At 40.3% G+C, this 27,346-nt stretch overlaps 1 protein-coding gene across 1 annotated transcript; it reads left to right on the forward strand.

Annotated features, from left to right (window-relative positions):
* The first annotated feature begins 1,931 nt into the window (after nt 1-1,931).
* On the forward strand, nt 1,932-27,223 carry kif16bb (kinesin family member 16Bb). The gene is given in 16 exon segments (XM_061690854.1): nt 1,932-1,940; nt 2,197-2,298; nt 2,407-2,523; nt 4,556-4,609; nt 4,611-4,654; nt 6,128-6,243; nt 6,355-6,497; nt 6,676-6,844; nt 7,342-7,464; nt 7,556-7,728; nt 7,818-7,883; nt 7,958-8,017; nt 16,415-16,540; nt 25,027-25,321; nt 26,204-26,946; nt 26,948-27,223. Coding segments are annotated over 16 exon segments (2,616 nt in total).
* The last annotated feature ends 123 nt before the right edge of the window (nt 27,224-27,346 follow it).

Raw genomic sequence — 27,346 nt, forward strand, 5'->3', positions numbered from 1 at the left:
CAATTTCCAATTACACCCAAACAGTATACTATACTTTTCAGTCTTCATTCATTCATCATTATGCTGTTTAAAAATGCAAGTTTGCCCTTACAAATTTCAGCCGCTCCTCACAATGCATTACAATCTGAAATATCCATCCATTGATTCATTTTCTTCCTCTTATCCAAGGTCGGATTACAGGGGCAATAGCTTTAGCGGGGAAGCCCAGACTTCCCTCTCCCCAGCCACTTCATCCAGCTCTTCCGGGGGATCCCGAGGTGTTCCCAGGCCAGCCGAAAGACGTAGTCTCTCCAGCGTGTGCTGGGTCTTCCCCGGGGTCTCCTCCCGGAGGCATCCGAATCAGATGCCCCAGCCACCTCATCTGGCTCCTCTCGATGTGGAGGAGCAGCGGCTCTCCTCTGAGCACCTCCCGGATGACCGAGCTTCTCACCTTATCTCTTAGGGAGAGCCTGGAGGAAACTCATTTCAGCCGCTTGTATTCCGGAATCTTGTTCTTTCGCTTGATGAAGCCAACAGAACCACATCATCTGCAAAAAGCAGAGCTGCAATACTAAGGCCACCAAACCGGACCCCCTCTACGCCCCAGCTGCTCCTACAAATTCTGTCCATAAAAGTCATGAAAAGATTCGGTGACAAAGGGGAGCCTTGGCCGAGTCTAACCCTCACCGGAAATGAATCCAACTTACTGCCAGCAATGCAGACCAAGCTCTGACACTGGTCGTACAGGGACCGAACAGCCCGTATCAGGGGGTTCGGTAGCCCATACTCCCGAAGCACCCCCCACAGGAATCCCTTAGGGACACGGTCGGACGCCTTCTCCGAGTCCGCAAAACACATGTAGACTGCTTGGGCGAACTCCCATGCACCCTCGAGGACCCTGCCGAGGATGTAGAGCTGGTCCACTGCTCCACAGCCAGGGCAAAAACGACACTGCTCCTCTTGAATCTGGGATTAGACTTCCCGACGCACCCTCCTCTCCAGCACCCCTGAACAGACCTTACCAGGGAGGCTGAGGTGTGTTATCGCCCCTGTAGTTGGAACACACCCTCCGGTCCCCCTTTTTAAAAAGGGGTACCACCACCCCAGTCTGCCAATCCAGAGGCACTGTCCCTGATATCCACACGATGTTGCAGAGGCGTGTCAACCAGGACAGCCCCACAACATCCAGAGCCTTTCGAAACTAACACACACACACGCACACACACACACACACACACACACACACACACGCACGCACGCACACACACACACACACACACACACACACACACACACACCTTTGGTGAGCCGAGCCGAACCCCGGCGACAGAAGCTGGCTCTAGGGATGTGGAACGTCACCTCTCTGGCAGGGAAGGAGCCCGAGCTGGTGTGTGAGGTCAAGATATTTAACCGACAGAGGTTCCTCATTTGCATCCCAGGAGAAGGTGTATATCTGTCTATCTATGTATATAAAACACACACACACACATATATATAATAGGTACTGTATGTACTGATATTTATTTTTTAATTTTAACCTACGAATTTAGCTAACAAAGTGAACAAAAATCAAATGGATATTTTACACTAATGGCAAGAACTGATGTTATTTGGCACTAAAACTATAAGACAATAATCAAAATAAAAATAATAAAATCATAGATAACCAAATTAAAACAATTCTAAATAAAACATACACGAGCTCCCTTTATACTGACACAGCTGAAAGGGTGGTGAAAGAGAGTTTATTATTATTATTATTATTATTATTGGTGGTAAAGAGGAAATATGAGGTGGTAAATGGCGACCTCTGTTGGAGAACAGGTGCACTGTTCACAAAAAGGCATTGCGATGACAGGTTTCACAGGTGAATTAATTAGCTGCGGATCTTCTTTCATGCATTTTGCCCACACTCTCGACCCACGCGAAAGGTTGCAGCCGTTTTCTCCGTGATGGCTTCAGTACGTGTCGCAGTCCGAGTCCGTCCACTTAACAAAAGGTAAAAAACCAAAAACAAAACATGACTTTTTGATATTGACTTTCACAAGAGGTTTACTTCTCTACAGAGAAGAGCAGCTATCATCTAAGGTAGTGACTCGTTTGGAAGGAAACACTATGTATTTGTATAAGGTACAGTATTTTCTTAAACAGGAACGCACTGTGAGCCGGATAATGACGTGTTCATGCAAATAATGGGCGCTCTTGAAATTTCCTCAGCCATCATCGGTTCGCGTGGACGATAAGAACGCAAAGATATTTACTTATGACTTCTCGTATGACTCAACCGACAGAGGTTCCTCAATTGCATCCCAGGAGAAGGTAACTGATAAATTGTGTATTTTGCTCTACTGTCTGTTTTTGTGCATTAACGAGTCTTCAACATTCTTTATCTGCTTAATTTTAAATCCTACATCATCTGTTTTGTAGATTTTCGATGATCTGGGGATTGATGTCTTAAAAGCTGCATTTGAAGGTTTCAATGCCTGTGTGTTTGCCTATGGCCAAACTGGATCAGGCAAATCTTACACCATGATGGGTCATGCAGTAAGATTTCCAGATTTCCTAGCACTGTTACAAAAGTTTAAATTTAAAGTTTAAAGTGTTTCACTCACTCACCACAACATAAGATACACCTGCGCATACAAGAGTTGCATGAGATTCTTGCAAATATGTTTTGATTACATGAGACGGAGCAGAATAAAGTGAATCAGATAATTTAAATAAACAGCGGGAAAGCGTTCCAGAGGCTGAATGTGAACCCCATGGTGGTCAAACAAGCAGCGAGGAGAAGAGGTAGTTGAAGAGGATTAAATATTCATTGGGTTTATTGGAGGACATCAGTGAGGCACTGAATTGGTTGATAACTTGTTGTGGATGGTCATGAAAGTGAGGAGCAAGCTCTTATACTCCAATATTTTTCCATCCATTTTCTGAACCGCTTGTACTCATTAGGGTCATGGGTGGGCTGGAGCCTGTCTCAGCTAACCACGGCTGGTCAATGTGACATTTAATTAGGAGCCAGTAAAGCTACTGGAGGACAGGTGTAATATGACAAATGAAGTGGGTTCTGGTGATAACGGTTCAGAACTAGTTGGGGTTTTCAATTGTACTATGTAGGTTGGCCAAAGAGAAGGGAGTTGAATTATTAAAGGCTAAAACACTGACTAAGGCTTGGTAAACAACAAAATAATCAGGAAAATTGTCAGCCCGATTTTCCTCATTTTGACCCAAGGCTTTTTTTCCCCTAAATGATTGTCCTTTGGTGTGGGCTGGCCAATTATGGCCCAAAAGCCATATTCTAGTATTTTTTTTGGACTGAAAACCGATTCACAAAACTGGACAAATATCCCAGTATTTTCTCAGTTAGAAATTTTTTCTCAGTTAGAAAATACTCAAACTCAAATCAAAACATGTCTACAGATGTAACATTATTATTATGAATGAACTGAGTGTGGCCAGAGATAGTTGCAAGAAAAAGTATAGGAACCCTTTGCAATTACCTGGATTTCTGCATAAATTGGTCATACAGTAATAGTCTGCTTAATCTGATACCAAACAATAATTTTTATTGGCCACACCATGTAAACATTCACAGTGCAAATGACTTCTCCAAGACCTAATCGGAAACAGGAGTTGGCCAATCCAGAGGCCAATCAATATGATCAGATTGGAGGGGCAATAAACACACACACTCAAAAAAAGCACGCACTAACGCACAGCACACACACACACACCTGTTGAGTTTTCTAGTCTCAAGAAGCATTGCCTGATGTGAACCATTTGTTTGCATGTTGTGTTCACTTAAAACATGGAAATTTATAAACCTTCGAGTGGTATTGAGTGGTTTGTCCAGTAATGTGACTTGAAAATCAGATCGCATTTTTAAGACCAATTTATGCAGAAATCCAGATAAGTGTGTTGTCAAGGTTAGGATAGTCAGTAATTCTGAGATGGCTTTAATTTTATTTTTTTTACCAGGGCTTTTTTTTTTTTTGGCTGATCTAGGGGTGCCATACGATGAAAGATTAAACAGAACTGTTTAAACCATGGTTCACTTTAAACATGTCATTCACCTGTCCCAATATCAGCACTGAGGTGCTTGCGATGCAAAACATTTTATTAGCGCTTATGCAACGTGAACGTAATGCTGACACATTTTTACATTAGAAAGTGACCTAATCAGACATAATCCTTCTCTCTTCATTAGTGTCCGTTTTTCTGCAGCAGCGCGTAGCTTTTCCATTTCCCACCTTGCACTCAAATGTAGATTTTACTCTATGAAGGGGTAAATGGATGTCTACCAGGACAGCATCACTGCTCCTTTCAACATAATTACATAACATCATTAATGCTCACTATCTATTTCTGTGTAATTAAAACAAGGGAGCAAGTGATTGCTTTAACGCTTCAGTAACTTCTTGTGTGTAGTGTTTTTCTGCTGCCTCTGCTTTTTTCTTTTCTTTTTTTTTTTTTTTTCTTTGTCAACTGCAAAACATGAGTGCCACATTAAGACAGTACAACAGTATCGTTACATAGTTTTGACACAGCAACACTTTCTTTTGTTTTAATTTGCCAGGAAGAAAAAGGTTTAATCCCACGGATCTGTGAAGGATTGTGTTCCAAAATATCCTGAAAGAAGCACGAGCAGTACTGTGTCATTTCGTACAGAGGTCAGGTATGTGACCATTTTTTTGCTGTTGTTTTTAAATCATGAAAACATTGAGCCCAACAAACAATAGATGCAGATTGACAGCATGTTGTTCCAGTGATGCAAAGGCAGAACCGTGGCGTAAATTATATAACCACTCAACATTTTTCTATCCATTTGTCATATTGGATATCGTAATTATACACTTGCAGTATGTGCATATATTGTCCCCTCTAGAAAATTAAGTTAGAATCTGCCTCCCGTTAAGACTCTCCTCAGTTGCATTACTAAATGGCCTCCATTTATCCTCCACCAATATGAAGTTAAATATCATATTCTTAGTCAATATCTTACTTTTGTTTGTAACAAAACGATTGCGCCACTTTATACCTTACTACCTGCTGCTAACCATCAGTGCACCTTGCCCTACTTCATCCCTCATTTTGTTCACAAAGAAAGTAGGACATAGCAAGCAATTTCTTCTGTGCCATTTTCACTCCCAATTTGCCAGATCTGCTGAATTGAGGATTGAAGTATCCATACTTTTTTGCTTGGAGTGCATTGCTAACTCCTACTTTGCTTGATTTCAATTCCACAACCGTGTTTTTATTTGTTTGCTTTTTAGATAATTTTACAATGACTGAACAAATGCTTACATTTGAATGTTTGTCCTGTAGAAGGCTCTTTGCTTCAATTCCCTCATATCCATTGTCAAAAATGATACCATAATTTCTTTTATTCTTCATAAAAACAAGTGAACTTGCTTCGTGTATTGGCTAAGGAGTAATTTGCTATTAGATGTAAAGCAAGGACACACTTTGAAGTCATCGTTTGGTTCAGTTTAGGAATGATGGGATACGTAACTGGCTTCTTATAAATATGATGGCAGCATTAGTTCTTGCAAACTAAAACTTAGTTTGAACTTTTTGGAATGCTCAACATGGAGTATGAATTCTGTTGCATTAATGCTGGAAAATGTCTGTCTTTGGATTGTGATGTTTTAAGCTCTTTCACACTGCACTTCCTGTCTTGTTGCCGACAGTCTTCATTGTGTTGAGGCAAAACTTACATGGCATGTTTTTTTGTGCAAGTGCAACCTGCATAACTTGGGCTTCAACATTCTGTTCATCTTTCATTGTTAGTCTTGTCATACTTTGGACAGTTTCTGATGTCTACTGGGATATATATATTTGAAGAGAATAGTCAACTTTTATCTAAACAAAGAATTGCTATTGCGCATATGCTAAACCAATATTAATATAGGCTCGGAAGCAAATTGGATTTACCATAGACAATCCAATGTTACGTGATTCTTACTGTAGAATTGTCATAGCTCAGATCAAGTGATCGGGGTGAACTTTTGGTTCTGGATGAAATATTATATTTTATCGATTCCAGATTCAGTTTCACAAGTGACATTTTTTTGGGCTTGTTGATTGTGTGTGCGGTTACTGTTTGGTTGTAACTACCACTGAAACCTTTTTGGATTTTGGACGCTAGCTTTATGGAAATCTACAATGAACGTGTTCATGACCTTCTTAAAAAGAGGACCGTGACCATGGAGACTGGAGGCTTAAGAGTGAGAGAACACCCAAGGGATGGACCATATGTTGAGAGTAAGAGATTTTGTCCCCCCCAGTTCCTTCTTGTATACATCGCTCCCGAGTTGACTTAAAATATAATTTCATTTCAAAATATACATGGTTAAAAACTACTTCTGTGCTTAGATCTGTCCAAGCATTTGGTACACAGCTACAGCAACATGGAACAGTTGATAGCTGCTGGGAACACCAACCGTATCACTGCTAGCACAGGGATGAATGACTCCAGTAGCCGCTCGCATGTCATCTTCACCATCAGCTTCACTCGGGTAAGGTGTAGTCTATACACAAGGAGGCCATGTCTCTTGATCTAATTAGCCTGTTTCTTGGTTGATGTCTCGAACCTTTTTAATAACTTCAACGGCTCTTTTTTTTTTCATGTTTTTTGCATGTTGTCATGCTGCTATGTGCTTGAGTATTCCTCTATGAAGGTTTTCTTTGCCACAGGCGTGGTTTGATTCAGAGTTACCTCACGAGATTCTGAGTAAGATCCACCTGGTTGACCTGGCTGGCAGTGAGAGGACAGACACCACTCGGATTTCAGGCGTCAGACTGAAGGAGGGCGCCAACATCAACAAATCCCTCGTCACCCTGGGCACCGTGATCTCAGCTCTGGGTAAATGGCACTCATAGCAGGACTAGATCCTCAACGAGCACTGACGAGTATTATGCCAGCTGGCCCGTTATTGGGAAAAATAACACAGTTAAGCTCCATTATTTGCACCCTAATGAAATATAGAAGTAAAAGTGAATTTTTATTTGGGGCCCTGGATATGTTTTGATCATTGTTGAAATTACACTGTTAAAAAAAAGACAAATGTAGCAGTAAGCTTTTTTTAAAAAAAAATTTTAAATTATTTTTTTAAATATATATATATATATTGACAGCTCCAGGTCTAAAATTATTCATACTCAATTTCAATACACGGATGTTCTGTATGAAAAGTAGTTTCCTAAAACGAACCTGGTTATGACATTTGAGAATCTGACAATTACAGTTGCATAAAGGGTACTGACAATCCTGAGGACTGTTTAGAATTGGCATTCCCTACCCCCGTTTTTTATTTTTTTTAATTTATTTTTTTAAAGTGTGTGTTTATTGTGATTTTCCAGCCGAGCTCAGTGCAGGACAACCCACAACCAAAAAGATGACCTTCATCCCTTACAGAGACTCTGTTCTTACATGGCTCCTTAAAGACAGTCTTGGTGGAAACTCAAAAACTACTATGATTGCAAGTATGCACCCTACAGACAAATCTATGCTTAAACCAGGTAATCTTTTGTTTATGATTTATATCGCTCATTTCTCCATGATGACCTCTTATAGCCATTTCTCCAGCTAATGTGAACTATGTGGAGACCCTTAGTACATTGCGTTATGCCAATCGCGCTCGAAACATCATGAACACCCCAACAGTAAATGAAGACAGCAGTGTGAAGTTGATAAGGGATATACAGTCAGAGATTACCAGGCTCAAAAGGCGACTAGAAACCAAACAGGTCATGTATTGGTCCGCTCATAGAATATTTGCAGATGTTTTTGGAGAGTTCCTTAACATGGGTGTGTCTTTCCGTATGTACTACTACAGCTTTCTCATAGAGAGCCGTCTTCCTCACTGAAAGTAGAAGTGGAGCTGCATCAAAATGAAGAAAAGGTGAATCTTCTGCTGCTTAATGGAGATTTGGGGAGCTTATGCATTAACATTTGCAATACTTTCCCTTTCTGCAGGTTTGTACTCTAACCAAAGAGTGGACCTGCAAATGGGAGGAGACTCGAGGTATTCTGCAGGTAACTGTCACTTTCGTCATGATCTTCTTTTTTTGTCTGCATTTATTTTAATACATAAACAATTATATTGAGAATTTACATTTGATATGATCAAAGCAGTTGTCCGCTGTACCCCTTCTTCAAGGGAAATTTCCTGAGCCAATTTAATGTCTTTGACTCTGGTACACGAGTTAGATGGATATAAGGTTCTAATGGAAGTTTTATTTATTTTTTAAATTTCCTAAGCAATTAGTTTTATTTCTAAATAATTCATTCTTTCATCCTTTTAATACCTACTAGAATACTCGTTTCTTTCTGCCTAGTCGTGATTCACACAGCAGTTTTAATACGTGTGCTTGTAGTGAAATCATCCCACCACTTGGTGTCCCTGCAGCTCCTATAAAAATCCGCAGAGAGAGTGAGAGGGAGAGAGTCAACCTGGCATGAAATGCAACTTTCCATCTATTAAGATTTAAATGGCACCCAAAAGCCAAGTTGTTGAAATACTCCTCAGGTGAGAGTGCAACAGTGTTTGGAGGTCTGGCAAAGAGAAACCAAGCTGACATGCACTCTGCTACAATCAATATTGCTTTTAAAGGACTTGTGTGGTCTTCATGGTACATATTTCACCAACAGATGCTGTATTTTTTGCTCAAGAAAATGAAACTTGCAGTCATTTGCAACAATTCATTTTGATGTCTTGGTTTGATGTAGAGGGCAGAAGGTATTCCACACCAGCTATGCTGGTGTGGAATAAGGAATGTACTATACTGTAAAATGGCATTAATTTGTTATATTTTATATATTGTGGCTTTTGGGTGGAATCCTCCCATACCATACTATGAAGTGGCAGTATTAACTCATTTTATGTATCGTAGCTGTCGAGTGGAATCCCCTCACCTCCAAAATTACAACTTTTCAGGAAATTAAAAAAAGGACAGCTTGCTTGAGTTTCCAAACGCTGGCTTTGTTAAAGTTGGTATACCTTATATTGCTGTCGTTTTCATATGAACAACAGTTACCACCCCCAAATTTATGTTCAATCGACTGGCTAATTTAATATGCTTAAAAAGCACTAATTTATTTAGTTACTCAAGTCTCAAAACAGGAGGATTAAAATACATTGAAAAGAAAAACTTTGAATCACCGGGGGGGGGAACCAAAACCTTTCCATCCATCAATTTTCTTCCACTTATGAGGTTGGGTTGCGGGGGCAGTAGCTTTAGCAGGGAAGCCCAGATTTCCCTCTCCCCAGCCACTTCATCTAGCTCTTCCGTGGGGATCCCGAGGCGAGATCCCCAGTCTCTCCAGCGTGTCTTGGGTTGTCCCCGGAGTCTCTTCTTGGTGGGACATGCCCACAATACCTCACCAGGGAGCTGTCCAGGAGGCATCCTAATCAGATGCCCGAGCCACCTCATCTGGCTCCTCTCAATGCGGAGGAGCAGTGGCTCCACTTTTCACCCCTCCCGGATGATATAGAGCTGTCTATAAAGTCGTGTATTTTTTTTTATTTATTGAACCTTAACCAGGTAATTTCTTTGCAATGCCAACCTGGCTGCAGACAGCAGAGTAAAACAAAGCAATATGGAAGCAAATACATATACAAACTGTAGAATGTGCTATAGTAACAAGTTCAATATTGCATTACATAGCACATGGTGACTAAAAGGTCCATAAAAGGCATGTGAGCGGGTATTCTCTAAAGCTGGACAACTTGCATGGAGAAAAATGTAATTGCCTCAATGCCAAAACATTAGAAAAACTGTTTTTTTCAAATAAATATATAAATGTAGAATCCTGCAGATGACAATAGATGTGATTGTCAAATTTGTAGTGGAACTGTATAAGGCTTCACGCTCATGTCCCTATTGCATTTTTCAGCTGATAAATCACATCGACGGTCATCTGAAAGCTTCTGTTGCACAATCTATTTAGGTATGTCATCTCAATAAAATAGAATATATTGTAGTTTATGAAATGTACCTGTGTATAATAAAACTCCCTACCTCAAAGACTGTCTGCACCCAGGTTGGCATTACAACCGTGAATCAGTTCTCAATTGATACAGGAAATCCTCGATTTACGAACGAGTTCCGTTTCTACGCTGGCGACGTAACCCGAATTTCGGCGTAAATCGGATTTCACCGTTAGTCGAAATTTACGTCGAAATACTTCTGTTACGGGTATTGTCCCACGTGATTGTGACAGCAAGCTCAGTGTGTGTGGGCGTGTGCGTCGATGTGTGAGTGAGACGGGACTGCGCATGCGTCGTCCGGCGGGACTGCAAAGGAGGAAGGAGTGCGCACCGGTGCGAGTGTGTACAGTAGCAAGTGCAGTGACGGCGACCGGGGAAAAGTAGCGATTAGTGGAGGACCCGTTGACATTGAATGTGCAGAGGAGCTAATAAAGCCATTAAAGAAGCACATCGGTGCTTCGTGCCTTTATTGTTGTCGCCACCCAGCTCAGCTGTGCAATGAGAGAAGGGAGTTAACCCCTGCGTCTCCCGACCACGGTCAGATGACTGTAGCAGGAAAGGTTAACACTTCGTATAAAGAAACTAAAATACATTAAAATAAAAAAATAAGATGCTGTACTTAACATTACTGATGAGAGTGTGAAAAAAGGAGGGCGAAAAAGGCAAAGATACTCCCACCGCACAAACACAGACAAGCACTATGCACTAGCTAAGCAGAAACACTATGGTGCTGGGGACAAAATGGCGGACGAGTGCGTCGTAACTCGAGGACGTCCTGTATTGAAAGCTTGAAATACCAGCATTTTTATTTTTATTTTTTATTTTTTTTTAATCCAGTAGATGTCCGTAATGAGCAGCTTAAGATACCCTGAACTAAGTGTGATGGAAACACAAACAATTTAGGCCACAGGAACCTTTTGCTACCAGGAACTCAAAGTTCCTAGACTGGTTGGTGGAAAAGCCCCTCATGTAAATTTTGGTGATCGGCTGCAGTCTTGTCATATGTGGCATGATGTGGCTACATCTTCTTTCCTCGAGGCATTTCAATGTTTTTTTTGTTTTGTTTTGTTTGTTTTTTTCCCCCAACAAGCCTCACATGTTTCACAGTCACTATTTTCACCTTGTAGCTGTAATAATTAATTGTAATATTTGAAAAAAAATAAATCGACTTTCAATATTGGCAACAATTACACTGCAGAATACGTTGAAGTTCAGTGATGAAATGTCCTCACCCTCTGCCATCTACGCGTTAGGCTGTGACAGGCTGACATGTCCAAAATGTGGGCAGCCAAAATCTGTCTGAAAATAAAATAATCAGAAAACGAGCTGAAATTACTGCTGAGTTTGTTTTGGAGGGATTTTTTTCTGCAGACATTTATAAGTCCAAATCAATGGAATAAGTGCCAATGTTCTCACCATTAACTAGGTCCTTTAAGGGTCTGAGCTTGCAAAACCCTAAGGTTCTAGAAAAAATGCTGTCGTTTCAACGGTTCGCAGTGAATGTTGAACAGTTTTCCTGAGTGTGTGTGCCCAACATCCCAAATCACACCAAATGTCATCATTTTGGGCCTCATCATAGTTAGCCAAGTAGCCTGTTCCATTATGCATAAACCTGGATCGTGCCTGTCATGAGAAGTAGGGGTTGATTTATTGTCCAATAATATATGCTTGATATCCTTTTGAGTATTTACATGTTGTTGAGCAGGTTTCCTCTACACCTACTATTTCTGAAAATGTCGGAACAGGTTATATTCTAGACTGGGATAAACAACTAATTTGGTACATGGGTACATTTTGGGGTCAGCTCATGTATTTTGTTTCATATAGTTAAGTGGACTTTAACAATATCCATGCGTAAATGTCAGTGTATGTTGAGGTTTTAGTATTCTATGCTGTAAATTGGTTAGCAGGTGACATTTGGGGGCTTGACAACCCCTTACTTAAAACAATGGTCTTGTAACTCATGAGCAGCTGTCACTCCTCCTAATTACGAAATCTTGGTTGACAAATGGCACTTTAATCCTGTACTGTTGAGCATGAAGTATTAATGAAAGGGCTTTGTCTTCATCTATTTTTGAAGTAAACATTGTCCATTTCACAAAAGAAAATATGCATTATCATGGTTTTCATTCCTGTGGAGACATTGTGGCATCTGAGCAAAAGGCCACTGTACTGTGACCAGAAGGCGCTCCAGTGATGCCAAAAATAGAATCTTTTTAACGACTTTTTGGATTTGACATTTGTCTCCCAGTGCATTTGCATTTTGTCTGGGTGAAAAATAACTGGGATTCTGACTTGGAATACTTTTGCAGACAACAGGTGGTGTCTGTGCTTATCTTAGAGAAGCAGAATATCTGAACCACTTGTCAAGGTTATCCCATTTGTGGAATGTATGGAAAGGTTTTTAGAAACGTTTTACTTCAGTGAGGCGGAGTGATGCTCTATGCAAAAGCACCATATTTCTGGCACAATTTGCATTTATATTTCATGCCATTTGAAATTTGGCACATCCTTGACAAATTTGATTTGAGAACATTTGAAGTAGAATTTTGGCATTTCTGTATTTATATCAGAATGTGGGCCACAATTTTTGTTATAAATTTGGTGTAAAATGCCAAACGGCAAATTGTGGCCAAGCTGTAGATGATGCATTAAAAACCTATTGTTATGGGTGCTCATGTTCTTTTATTATTCAGTGAATCAATATTTAGATGTAACGATGTTTTACAAATGTATGCATTTGTCTCTGCTACAAAATGCATTGAAAATTTCTAAACTGGCACCTTGCTCCAAGTAAAGGCTGATCCGTATTAATGATTAGTTGGATGATTTGGAATTCATATTCGTGAACTAGATAGAACTAACAAAGTGCTCAGAATTTTTTTTTTACAGATGAGAGTATTTAATGGATGCTCTAAGTGCTCCTTTTAGCCAATGCCTTTTCTTTTTTTGTCCTAAAGGAGAATCTGTATCCCTTTTAAGCCGAAACAGTTTTATTGTGCCACAATGGAGTTTTTAAGATGCCCATGTGCTTCTTTGTATTCTGATGGATTTTTATTGAAAATTCAGTCGGACAACAAAGTTTTAAAAGGGAGTGACGGTAGAGACAGTGAGAAAATAACTAAATATAGGAAGAGGAGACAACAAAAGACAGGACATTAGCTGTAATAAAGATGAAAGTATTTTAGCCAATGCCAACATTAATTACAGTGTTTACCTGCTGCCTCAAATGGAAAGCAGATTTTACTCTTCGGTTTTCTGGTCAACATTGCACAAGGACTAACTGAATGACCAGCTGAAATGATTAGCGCTCGCCGCCACATGGTAATGTGAGGAGAATGTAAGAGCTTCTCATCTGTTCCTGATGTCAGAGGAATGTGACAGTGCATTAATCGGCCAGGCTTCTCCCAACTTCTAATGAAGTCTGTGAAGAATCCCTTTTAATTAACAGGGCCTGGGTCGATACCTCTCCTGCTTCATTAGAGCAGGGGGATTTCTTCAATCTCTCAACTGCAACAGAGTGAGGTGGAGGTTGTGGACACATTTCGTGCCACCGTCCAATCAATTAAAGTGAGTAGTAGGAGTTTATATAGAGAGGTGGATTTGGAGGTCCCGATATGCAAGATTTTCTACTGTGCCTCTTGGGGTGAGGTGCCACTGATAATCCATAGCAATCTGAGGCATTAGTCCACTGTTTTAAAAGGAGCATACCTCTTTGAGGAGCACTAGTGCTTGGCTATAGACTCTGGCTTATTGAACCCCAAAGCCCTGGGAGAGACGTTATTGGCCGTGAACACTTTCTTTTCTCTTTGATTGGCTTAATTCAGCGTACCCTTTGAACCCAGTAGGTCATACCAGGCTAAATGTCTCAGTTCTTGTCAACTGAGTTGGAGATTACTTGCTGAACACTCTCTATAGCCCCTCAGGTCTTCTCAGGACCTTTTTATCCTAGTCTCAAATTATAGTAATGACATAATTTACACACAATGATTGAATATCCAAGTATTGTTGCTTAACAAAATGGTGTGATTTACACATTCACATCTTATCAGTAATAATTGATGGAGGAACACAAAGAATGTCTGCTTTTGCATTTTATAGTTACAATATACAGTGGATACAATGTCTACCCTCCCCCCCCTGTTCAAATGCTGTTTTTTGTAATATAAAAAGAGACCAAGCTATAGACTGTTGTGTCAAACACTCGTAACTGACCTATAGTTAGGAAAAATATATTTTCACAACTGGGGATGCGGCTGCGTTCAGAATTAACCAATCAGATTTAAACATGTTAAATGTGAGTCGGCACACAACTGCTACCTACTTACTGTAACTTACCCTGACATTTTCCCTGCTTCTTAGAAGCCTAAAGGGGTTTGTGTTAACACTGTTTGGAACTTGAAAATTTCCTTCCACCTTGACTAAGGTGCAGCTGAAGAAAAACCGCCACAAAGCAGGATGATACCACCACCATGCTTCACTGTGGGTATGGTGTTCTTTTGGTGAAGCCCATTATTTGTAACAAACATAACTTCATTGGCCCACTTTGTAGGATAAGGCTTACGTCTTGTCACTCTACTGCATAGCCGAGACATGCAAAGATGTCTCTAAAGTCCATGGCTTGTGCTGTCAGATGGTACTGCAAATATGTCAGGAAAAGCCTACTAGAACAGATGAACCTCATTGGGTTTTAATCACGGACACTTCAAATGGTCGCGAGTGTGTGCTGACTTCCATTTCACATTAATTTGAATGCGATTGGTTAATTCTGAACACAGCCACACCCCCAGATATACTGTAAGCACACTTCTGCAACCACATTGTCGTTTGTTTTTACTTCCCTTCTTTGAAATATATTTTTCAATGATGTTGTACTGGTTACAGTGTCATATTAAGGGTGGAAAATTATTTGAACTGGAGATCCTGATTGTATGCACCAGCAGGATGGTGGATTTAACAATAAATAATCAACACACGCAGCAAGTTTCAGAGGTCAAACAAATACCGCAGCTTTATGCTACCCCTAAATTTGACAAACGGGTATAAATAAATAAACGGGTATAAATAAATAAATTAACTATAAAGGCCCACTTGGCTTTATCAGACCAACCTTTGACAGCCAAAATATTTACATACACAATGATTTTCTCACACCTCAGATACTGTTCCACCCCATGGTCACAGGCAAGTGGACCTGACCAAATATTTAGAGAGACAAGATTACACCATTGTCCTGAAAGATCAAAATATGTTAAGCTTTAACTACAGTACATCTGCAAACTCCAATCTTGTATAGAAGCACTTATCTGGCCAGGCTCCCACAGTTCTCTCTGACATGGTACAACCTTTACAGGCCAGTGGTATGTCTACTAGAAATGTGGCTGCAGGAACTTTAAAATATCCTATAGAAAAACCTCCTTTGGCCAGACATATTTTACAGTTCGGGGAACAAAGACATGGAATGAGCTGCCCACTGACCTAAAAGAAATACAATATCCTAAAGTTTTAAAATCTAAACTGACAAAATGGTTAACTGTTAATCAGGCCTGTACTCACACACGGGTAGAATGTGGTGGGGTGGATAGTGCATGCCGGTCTGGTTTGTTTAAAAAAATGTATACCTGTGCTCCTTAATGTGACTGTTTCAAATATGTTTTTAAATCACAGTTTAAAAGCCCGTCTAGGGACATTAATTTTAAATTAGCATTAGCTATAAATACTGTGATGCTTTCGATTGATGCTATTCAATTGTCTTGTAACATCTGTTCCTATTCAAATAAATGGCACACAATGGCGAGAAACGTGACTGTTTGTCTGTGAGGTTAATTTAACATTAAAAGCTAACCTGTGGTGTATGTTCCTTTTTGTTTTTAACTTGTTGCTTCATTAAAAATGTGTAATTATTTAACTATTTCTCCAAATTGTACAAATTAATTTGCAGGTTTGGAGGATCAGGCTTGTTTTACTTTTTATACAGACACATTCATAATGTGAAATAAGTTTGGCATGCTGATGTGCATGCTTGGGAACGTTAACAGTGACATACAGCCTTGATGGTTATGCATCACTGGTGGCAATGATGCATTTTAAACTGTGTGTGTGTGCGCGCGGGTGCGTGCGTGTGTGTGGCTGGTGCCACTACGTTTATTTTTTTTTTTTCACTTGGCGAACACAATGTACCGTTTGACTCTCGCCATGGTAATCTAAATGATTTATTGCATCGCTCTCTCCGTCAGCCACTCGACTGCTTCATAGCAACACATGGCCGAAACTCTGCTATTCGGCTTGGCCTTCAGGCAAGGAAGAGCAGTCCTAAAGAATTTAGTTTTCTGCTAGTTGTCATTGTCTGTCAGCTTTTTTCTTTCTTTATTATTGTGCCATTTCAGCTACAGTTTATCGATACGTTCTCTGTCCTTCTCAGGATAATCTTTTGTGTCCCACAGGAGGAGGGGGTGGCTTTGAAGAAGCAAGGGAGTGCAGTGGTTTTGGACTGCCAGTTTCCCCATCTGATAGGCATTGATGAAGACTTGCTCCGCACTGGCATCGTTCTATATTATTTGAAAGTGAATGTAACATTTTATGTGAACCTAACACTCATTCAGTCTGCATTTTCTATTTATTAATACCAGCCAAAGTCAGCTGCTCTTTATACCTGCAGCAGAACAAAATGTACACCTTACATATTGCCTCATGATTAATCGCCACTGTAGGAAGGCAGAACCATGATACACACTAACAAAGCATCTCATGGTTTAGATACTGGTGAGTCATGGTTACTAAATGATATTGTATTGTTTCATAATCCATTTGATTTACTAAACGCCATTTTTCTCATGTTTTTGTTTCTAGTAGAGGATGGTAAGCCTGGGCTTGGCGATGTACAATGTGTGTTTGAGAATCAAGCTGGGACTGTGACGCTCATCCCTCAGGAGGGTGCAATGTGTTCAGTCAATGGCACTGTGGTAACTCATCCCTGTCAGATGACTCAGGGTAAGCTTGCTTCATATCTCTCAGAGAAAGAAATTAAAGGAATGAGCTTGTTCCCATATTTAGCTAAGCTGTTACATCTTATGAAATCAATGTTGTCCTTGGCTCTTGCAGCATCCTGTTTGGCATGAGGGCATACTAAATACAGCTTTTCACAAAACAGTTTCTCTTAAACATTTTGAAGGGTGAGAGGCTGACAAAGCTGTTTTCCTTAATTGGCAGATCAAGTTGATAGGGCCCACAGGCTTGAAGTGGGAGCGAAGCATTACTCTTTCAAAGGGCAGAGTCAAACAGTGGTGAGACTCCCAAACTCTCTTGTCCAAACAGGCACTGCTTGCTGTGGCTTGGAGCCTTCCGGCCTAATGCCTCCTCTTCATCAGGGCTTGGCTTTCTGTGATAACAACTCGACTGTGCAGCATAGCCTTGTGTTAGCCTTCTTTTAAAACCATTTCAGCTTTTCCCATATCCCCTTTACAAACCGCCGTATCTGAAGGTATTTTCTTGAACAAATGTTAATAATTTTCTGTCCAACAGCAGCTGGAATTGAGCAGAGGCTGTCCTCACAGGTGCTTTTGTCACTTGTCTAAGTCATTTTATAGTTGCAAGATTAGAATTTGCTGGAGCCAGGCGACAAGGCGGAGATTGCACGGCGAAGCCTCAAGAAAATGTCTGGCTGTGATTACATGAATTTGAGCCTGATCTATAACTTGAATTCTATCGCTTTTTGAGGATTACCAAGCCTTTCTCAAACATTCTTTTTGGTAGACCATCACATGGTTTAAGTTACTGCCATTCACATTGGAAATTACCTTCTTTGTAGCAAGTCATTCCCTTTTGCTCATTTGAGGAAATGTAGGCCATCTGCCATTTTATGCCAGCAACTTTTTTGTGAAGACACTTCACTGCGTTAAAACATTGACAGGAACGTTTCTATCGGCCAAGTCTGTGCTTCTAACTTTTCATGAATTGTGGATAATGTTCTGGCACTACATCATTACTCTTGGTGGCAAATCTTGTGAAGAGCCTCAAATCTTTAATTGCTGCACCTGTCTTAGTAGGGCTTGCATTATTTATTCCAAATACTTTGAGCTTGCAGGTAGATGGGTAACTTGCCACTCTGTTTGCCCCCCATTTCCTTTCAGGTGCCATCATACACCTTGGGAGAAGAACCATATTACGCTTTAACCACCCCACTGAAGCTGCCTATCTGAGAGAGAAACAGCAGGTGAAGGCAGAGCCCAAATGCATACTGTATGTCTCTGTAGTCTGTTTGCTAAACATCTTTCAGTAACTTCAACTTAATTACTGTTTTGGCAAATCTTTTTCTTACAGAATAAGTAAGGAAGCAATCTTTTCTTTGTGGGTTTTTGTTCAAAAAAAGAAAAATCTTTTTAAAGAGAGGAAAAGGTACAAGTCGTTGAGTTGTTACCCCTTACTGAAGCGCAAGCACATTTGTTATAGAGAGAGAAAAGAAAAGAAATGCACCGCTCTCATTTCCACAATATTCTCACACAATTATCTATCCACTGGATTGGTGTTCAGTTATGGAATCCCACTTCTGACACAAACTGTTTTGGCAAATCTTTTTCTGACAGAATAAATAAGGAGGCAATCTTGTCTTTGGGTTTTATTACAAGAAAGAGGTACAAGACGTTATGGGTTGTTACCCCTTACTGAAGCGCAAGCGAAGAATCACCTTCGTTGTACAGGAGAGATGAAGAAAAGGAAAGAAATACACCCCTCTCATTCCCACAACATTCTCACTCAATTATCTTTATCCAGCTACACTCAAACTTATCTTTATGGGAATGGGTACATGCAGGTGATGAGAGAGGAAGAGAAAGTAGTAGTGTGTGTCCCGGCCATTTTTTGACTATAAGTACTGTGCTGACTCAGCGCTATGGAACAATAAAACGTGAAAGTTATATAAAACTAATATTTGGTATATATGAAACATAAATTTTCCAAATCATTACTTAGTTGCCGCCTCCTGATGCAATATAGAAGTCTTGCTATTTTTCCCCTTCCTATTGTTCAAATGTGTAGATAATTATGAACGTGTTCAACATGACACTTCAGTGATTGTGCAAATTTAAATGATTTGAAATCAAAGGATACTAAAAATATAAATGTATTGATATTCTGATATTTGTTCTCTACTGTTGACTGCCGAATTTGTGCAACATTTGGCAAGGCTCATGTTAATGGTGCTGCAGACACTTATCAAGGTCTATGTAATGGCTAAGATAGATCATCAGTCAAAATATACATACATATGAAGCAGTACATAGTTTAATTAATTTTCATTTAGTTTTCAAATTTTCCTGCGAAGCGCAGCTTATGTGAGAAATGCTGTGGTGGTTGACAAATGCACTAAAAGCTTGTGCCGTCCGGATGGTGAAGATGGTGATACACTCATAAATGTCAATACACTAATTTGGAACATTTATACAGTTTAGATCAGTGGTTCGCAAATGTTTCCTGGGACCTGCATTTTCCTATTGTTGCCAAGTTGTGACCCACTTTCATAGAAGTTAAGGACAAAAAAATCATTACATCAATATTACAAGGAATAAAATGTACATTGTGTACAGCACTACTGTGCATTAATGTATATTTAAGAGTTTAAAAGGTGTTTGAGTATAGGAAGCTTTTAGAAGAGTATGGGGAGGTTCATACAGCAGGTTTTTTATTTATACATTTTATTTAAAATGTATAAATAAATAAAAAAAAAAAGTGGCTGCTAATTTGCAGGTTTGGTCGGGAACCTAACCCCTGCGATAAACTAGGATTACTGTATATTATTAGTTTCAAATGAATTTGCGGTACGCCAGAAGCTTATTGCTTGCCATGATGTCCACCTGCCAAAGGGTGAACTGCGTTTGTATTTATTTAAACGAGTGGCTAGAGAACAGGTAGGTACTGTATATATGAAACATTTCGTAATGGAATTATTTTCATTCTAGTCTCGTCTCATTCCATTCTCTGCAGAGTGCACTGATATCGATGATCACCTTGTTACCAAAATCAAGATCTCACAATTTGTCCAAGATGACATTTGGCACTCCAAGGTAAGACTTGAGGCAGATGCATACAAAACCTGTAATTCCATTGCGAAAGGTCCAGTTACACCTGGTTCACATCTCTGTAGCTTTCTGTAGTATGAGACATCCGACAGGTCGACCAAGGAAAACGACAGTAGTTGATGACAGAAACATTTTTCATAACTATATAGAAAGACTGTATAACTGTTATCAACAACCTCAGGATGGCGGTGACAGTTTCACAATCTACTGTTCCCAGAAGACTTAACAAAAGTACAGACAACAGCAGAAGAGGCAACCATTCAGGAGAGAGAAGAATAGAAAAGCCAGGCAGGAATTTGCTGAAAATTACAAAAAGAAACTTAACATAATAATAAAATAGTTTTATTGAGTGAAGAGAGAAAGATTAACCTTTTACCAAGGTGATGTAAAGGCAAATGTTTGGAGAAAGAAAGACTCTGCTGATGATCCCAAACGTGCAAGCCTCAAAGAACTGCCTGTTTCGAGGGGGTGGTCTTGCCTCATGAAAATAAGAAACTGCAGAATGATGCCCCGATGAATAGAGATGTCAGTTTCAGTTAACAAAAAGTGTGAATTGTGATTGTTTGCTCCACTTTCTGCTTCTCAAGGTCTGCTTAGTACTGATTGCTATTGTTTTGGTTCTGCTGCTGTGATCCTGCTGCTCTGATTCTGCTGTTTTTTCTTTTTTAATATGGAATAAAGAAATGTGTAATTGCTTGACATATCTCCAGACAGATTTTTAATTTCCCACCCCTGTAAACTGCAGTTAAAAAATGTCGACACCCTTGCTCTACTTTAAGAATTCAGTAGCTACTAATTCAGTCACTGCACATTACCTGATATTTCATCATTGTTGAAATACATATTGAAAATTCAAACCCAACAGTGTCATGGTTTCCCTTATTTTTAGTGTGTAGACTGTTTTGGCAATGATATTACGATTCCTTTAGTCTTTATTTCAGACCCAGGGGCAACCTTATCATAGTGTAAAGAAAAACTATTTAAAAAAAAAAAAAGAACAAAAAACCCCCCCCAGACTATTATTTTTCTAATAACAATACTAATAAAGAAATAACAGCAGCAACAACAACAAAAAAACTGTTCAATGTCTAACATAAAAATGTTCGCCAGTGGTTCAACTGTCTGGAATAAAATTTGACAGAATTGTGTAAAGGGTTAACAAGAGGATTAAGTAATTTCTGACCCAGATGACCTACACATACAGATGGCAGCAGATTTCTGTCAAGAATATCTCTTTAGATTTGCCCATTCATCTTCAATAATGTAAGTCAATTTACCAGTACCATTTGCTGAAAAAGAAGCCACAGCCATCATGTTCCCACCTCCGAACTTCACTGTTGGTATGATGTTTTTAGGTTGATGTGCAGTGCCATTTCTCCAACAAACATGGTGTGCATTATGGCATCCAAACTGTTCAAGTTCGCTCTCATCCGACCAGACTTATATTCTCCCTGTATTCAACTGGTTTGTCCAAATGTTGTTCAACAAACTTTAAACGAGCTTTGACATGCTTTTTTTTTTTTTTTTTTTTTTTTCCCCCCCCACCAATGGGGTCTTGAGCGGTGAGCGTGCATACAGGCCATGGCGGCGGAGTACATTACTCACAGTTTTCCTTGTGACAACTGTACCTGCTAATTAGTTTTTAAGCTCTCCACAGGTGGTCATTGGCTCTTGGACAACTCTTCTGTTTATTCTTTGAACTCCTGTCAGAAATCTTGCGAGGAGCTACTGATCGAAGCAAATTTATGGTGGTATGATTGGCTTTCCACATACATATTATGGCCCAAACCGTGCTCACTGGAACATTCAGAATCTTAGATATGCGCCTGTAACCAATGCAATTGTTATGTTTTGCAACAATTAGTTTGCGATGGGGCGGCACGGTGACCGACTGGTTAGAGCGTCAGCCTCACAGTTCTGAGGACCCGGGTTCAATCCCCGGCCCCGCCTGTGTGGAGTTTGCATGTTCTCCCCGCGCCTGCGTGGGTTTTCTCCGGGCACTCCGGTTTCCTCCCACATCCCAAAAACATGCATTAATTGGAGACTCTAAATTGCCCGTAGGCATGACTGTGAGTGCGAATGGTTGTTTGTTTCTATGTGCCCTGCGATTGGCTGGCAACCAGTTCAGGGTGTACCCCGCCTCCTGCCCGATGACAGCTGGGATAGGCTCCAGCACGCCCGCGACCCTAGTAGGGGAAAATGGATGGATGGATGGTTTGCTTGCGATGGTCTTGAGACAGCACTCTGCTCTTACACATCATGAGATGTCTTGACTCATACTTTGGCAATGAGACATTTTTGTAGGCCATCAATTAGGACTGAACCAGCTGATATTCATTTGCACTGACAAGGGGCTGGATTGACTTTTGATTTACAACTTAATTTTTTATTTTATTTGTTCTACTTTGTATGTATGCATTACCTGGGTTGTTCCCAACATCTGGTGAAAATTTCGCTAACAGAACCTTTGGAAATGTATTTAGTGAGAAAAATGGTGACGTGTTAAATGCTTATTTCAGCTGCTATAAATCTATACATCAGATTGTATAGCAGCAGAGCAGGTACCCCATCTGGTTTATACTGGAGCTTCTCGAGGTTCTCAGCAGCAGTCTCATGCTGTCATTATAAGTCACTGAGTTTTCGTACGCTTCCTTGCTTCTCACAGGTGGGCAGTATACAGAGATGTACAATATGCTGTCAAGAGTGAGAACTTCACTAATACGGAGCACATGCTAAACTTATGACTTGAGCGTACAGTTTCTGCCGCTGCTTATAGATGTCCTTGTCATCAGACAGGTCATTTGGAATAGGACCCAAATCATCTGTATAGATGTTAAAAAGAAAAGGAGACATTATTCCACCCTGACTGAGGCCACTGTACCCATGAAAGAGAACAGATGTCATAATCCGCTACTCAACTCATTGTTTGATGGGAGTACCAATAAACCAAGATTCTAATTAAACCAGGGACCCCAATTTTGTAAATTTTAATAATTTGTGATTAATACGATCGAATGCTTTAGAAGAATCATTGAAGCAGATGAACATTGTAGAGTTTTGCCAATTGTATTTATCGAAAATCTCCTTTAGTGCAAATATACATAAATCAGTGCTGTTTGCGTTAAAACCAAATTGATTATCAGTAGCAGGACATACCTCTCAATTCTCCACAATAGTGCTGTCTCCAGAACTTTCGACAGAATGCTGGCAAAGGCTATTGGCCTGTAGTTAGCAGAGATGTTCAGCTTTGCCGCTTTAACTTTGAATTCAATAGATTACTTTTGAGTTCCTGAAACTTTGAGTCTCGAATAGTATAGTCGCTGTCTGTAAAACCTTTTACTCTACTTATTTCTACTTTGGCTTCTTTGACTATATTGGCATAACAAGCAATTAAGTTCTTTGTGAAAATACCAATGATTGCTTAGCCCTGAGCTTTTAGCTTGCAACATCGCTCGTCTCAATACATGAGGCGGAAAAGGGCTATGATCATGAGTCAGTGCATGGTCCTGTGCTTTTATCTTCTCCGTGGCTGTTTGTACAGCGTAAAATGGATTGTGTATCAGATTTGCAGTCAGACCTAGGCAGCACAGCCCTGGTCAAGACCAGTATAAACTACTGATGGCGCAGCTCTTCAACTTTAATGAACAATAATTATCCTCTCAATATCCATCTGTATGCTTGGACTTTTTTTTCACTCTTCTTGAAATGGTCTTTCTAGCTTAATGTACCATAAATTATCTTGCTGACAGTTTTATTTATTCTTCATACTTTAAGTAACCATATGATTCCAACACTAGACTTGAAGGATTTCTCTGTGGTATGATTCTGAGGACAGTACAGCAAATTTGATTGATAGGTATGCGAGTGGAGTGGGATTTTCTTCCCGCCGTCATTTATACAAGTTTTGTTTTATCACAGGGACTGAACTTCTGACCACAATTTCTCTGAAGGTTGAGCTTTTTTAAAATTGTTCTTTTCAGTAATAAAATTTTGAATTTGATCAACCAATTTGCTTGTCGTTCCACAGTGAAAACACCTGATTGTGATCTGATTTGTGGATATCTGTCCCAGACTGAAGGACATTCATTCATGTTGACATCAATGACAACATACTGCAGCACACAGAGCTCAGCCACTTTTTTTTGTATGTGTGGTTTCTCCTCCCCCACTGGAGTGCTGCATATTATATTTAAATCTCATATCAACATGCGCACATTCTTTTTAATTTCACAGCGAGTCGGGTTGCTCTGATTTTATCCAACCATTTGGTGCTTTTCGCAAACTAAGCCTGATTTTTGTAAAGGGGAGTCTAGGGTTGTTGCAACCATATCTTGAGCCTTTTGATTAGTCTCTATTTTGACACGAAAACACATTTGATTGTAAAAATGAAAGTTCATTGCAGCATGCGTAGTCAAATATTGTTAGATTGTGTATTTGTGCCCTCATTTTCTGTTCTGATCTTTAACTATGCCTGTTTTTAGTGAGGTTGATCTACTTACTTCGACTGTGGGGTCCAAACTCGTGACCTGCTCTTCTACCTCTGCGGCAGCAGATGATTTCACAACGACTGTAAGTATATGTATTTATTTCTACAACTACAGCAGTTACACACTATATTAAGATAGAAGAAAAACATTTTGTGAGATACGAAAAAACACTTTGTGTCTTTAGTGTTGAGGATAACACCAATCAACTCTCTCGGTGGGCCCCATACAGAGCCATGAAATTATTTTTCTCTTGGTTTGCTCTAATATCTACGTTTACACCGTATTACACTCTCCCACAGTTTTTCAAAGGAAATGACACATTGGGGGAAAAAAATGCAAAAAAGGGCACCTTTTAAAATGTATTTTTAGTATTTCAGTATTTGTTTTATGTATTCAAAAGAAATTGTATACCTTGTAAGCAACTGATTGTTGTTGGCATATAGAAAAATGAAACCGCTGTTTTCTCTTTTTATCCACCGACACAATATAAACTAGGCAGTGCCTGGAAAAGTTCCTGTCCGTCACATTAGTTCCGAGTTGGATGGAAGCACACAACAGAATGGGGTAAACACCAGGAGTGACCTGGAGCAGGAGATAGTTCTGTGTCATAAATCACGGCCAGAGCTGTCGTCGGAGCACCCTTGGAGGGAAGCTGAGAATGCAGCTGAAGTATCAAGTTATACAAGAGACAAGGTGTGGTCTGGGGATGCCAGCCTCCAGCAGACAAGTGTCCTGGGCCCAGGTGATGAATGTGTCATGAAGCCAGAGGGGAATGCTAACGAGATCCAAGGTATTGTGGCTCATTGCTGCAAGGGGAGACCTGGCTCTGGTGGGAGCTCATTAGGCAACATGTCCCACCTTCAGCATACAGGGGGAACTAGTTTCATGCCTGTCCCCGCACAGACAAACACTCCTCGGTTTAAGGAATATTCTTCTTGCAGTCCCGGATCCAGCTGTCGATATGAGGAAACAATCTTAAAGGGACAGTTGAGCGGTCTAGACAAAAATGATTGTGGATCTTTTGATGAGTCTGTAACACAGGCCAAAGTCTGTGTAGGGTCTGCAGTTCAAAGCTCAAGACTGAGTGCATTGGTCAACAGAGTGAGTTGGATTGTCAAAGATGCTCGGCATTTCCTTTGGAGCTCATCCACATTAATGCAGCGGTTTGAAGAGGAAAGAAAAACACATTTTGTGTCCCACTGGTCCAATCGTCTAATTTCTCTAGTCAGGGAAAGCAAGGTCATGTCTGTAATTGATAGCCAAGTCCTCTCCCTAATAAAAGGGAGTTGTGTCTTTTCATGTTTCAAGAGTAGTGGCATTTACCTATATTCAGTGGTCAAAGAATTACCACTCATACAACAGGTCCAAATGGAGATAATGGAACACCTTTGGGCCAATGAGCCTACTATGAATATTCAGGATTACAATGATCAATTTGCTACACCAATCCCAGTCATGTCCCAGACAAAGAATATCATTCAAGCAGATTGGAACCTAGATGGCCTTTATGAGCAAGAAATAGTTGATATTGATTTAATACAGGAAGACGAAACAAGTGCTGAGATGTTAGCAATGAATGACACGATTATCCTTACACCCAGAGAAAAGACTTTAGATAACTCTTCCACTGTGCAAAGAAATGTGATTAAAAGTTTTTGTCTGTCATTAATAGATTTTCCTGCCGCCCTTGTGAGCCTACAAAATCTCTCATTGCAGCGCCTAAGAACATCGATACAGTCAGTCTTATCCAGCACAGTGCTGGTTTCTCAAAAGATTGTAGCGCTCTTTTGGCTAAATGTAGCTACATTTAGCCAACCTGAACCATGTCCTGCTCTACTGGTCCTCTTGGAAGCAGGTCTTTATACATTGACTGTAGAATCTGGGCAGCTTGTATTATACCACCAGCTCCCCTTCTTGCATTTGAAGGAGTTCCAGATAAGCTTTTCAGGCCATGGCTTGCGTTTGATGGGAACTACACAGGAAAGCATCTTGGGTCTGTACACTCACAGCGAGAAGCTTACCCAAGAGGTCTGTTGTGCAATACTAGGAATCATGTTGCCTGGTGACAGCAGAGTCTCTCAGCACCCACTATTTAATGGTGACTGGAGGAGAGTCGGGAACAAATTGTCATTGGACTCACAGACTTGTGTACCTGACCTTCAGTTGGATACTGGTCTGAGGGTGTGCTGCCAGTTTCAGAAGAGTCTTGCAGATCTGGTTTATCTTCTTTATTGCAACATGGAAGAAGGAACATCAGTTACACTTGGAGAGCTGCAGCTCTTAATGTACACAAGTGTAAAGGTCTGCCTAAGCTCCAGTAGCTGCACTGAAACGGTGACCCAGCTGTTACTTACTGATACACACATTGGTCTGGTGCAGGAAGATGTTGTCTTTTATCCGACCCCACGCTCAGGTCACCATACAGCCCTGCCATTACCAATTCCGCAACTTGACTCTTCGTCAGCGTGCTGACGTACGCTGCATGGTGGTACATGATGAAGACAAGTGCAGAAGTGTCACAATGGATCTAATCTTTGCCAGTATGAAGGCCAGAAGTCACCCTGAAAGTGTGAAAGTAGCCACACCGCCTGCACTTGCTTCTAATTCATCTCCACGTGCAGAGGTGTGGAAATTAACTTTCAGTTGCTCCACTGAGGCGGCATGCCTGATTAGTTATTTGTCAGATGTCTGAACAACAACTGACAGACAGTAATGAGCTGCTCAGCTTGAAGACATGGAGAATTAGCAACCAGAACAAAGGACTGTGAATACGACACCCAATTTTGTCTGTTTTATACTTTCATTGACGTTTTAT

This window comes from Phycodurus eques, chromosome 11, assembly GCF_024500275.1.
Source record: "Phycodurus eques isolate BA_2022a chromosome 11, UOR_Pequ_1.1, whole genome shotgun sequence".
Classification (NCBI taxonomy): domain Eukaryota; kingdom Metazoa; phylum Chordata; class Actinopteri; order Syngnathiformes; family Syngnathidae; genus Phycodurus; species Phycodurus eques.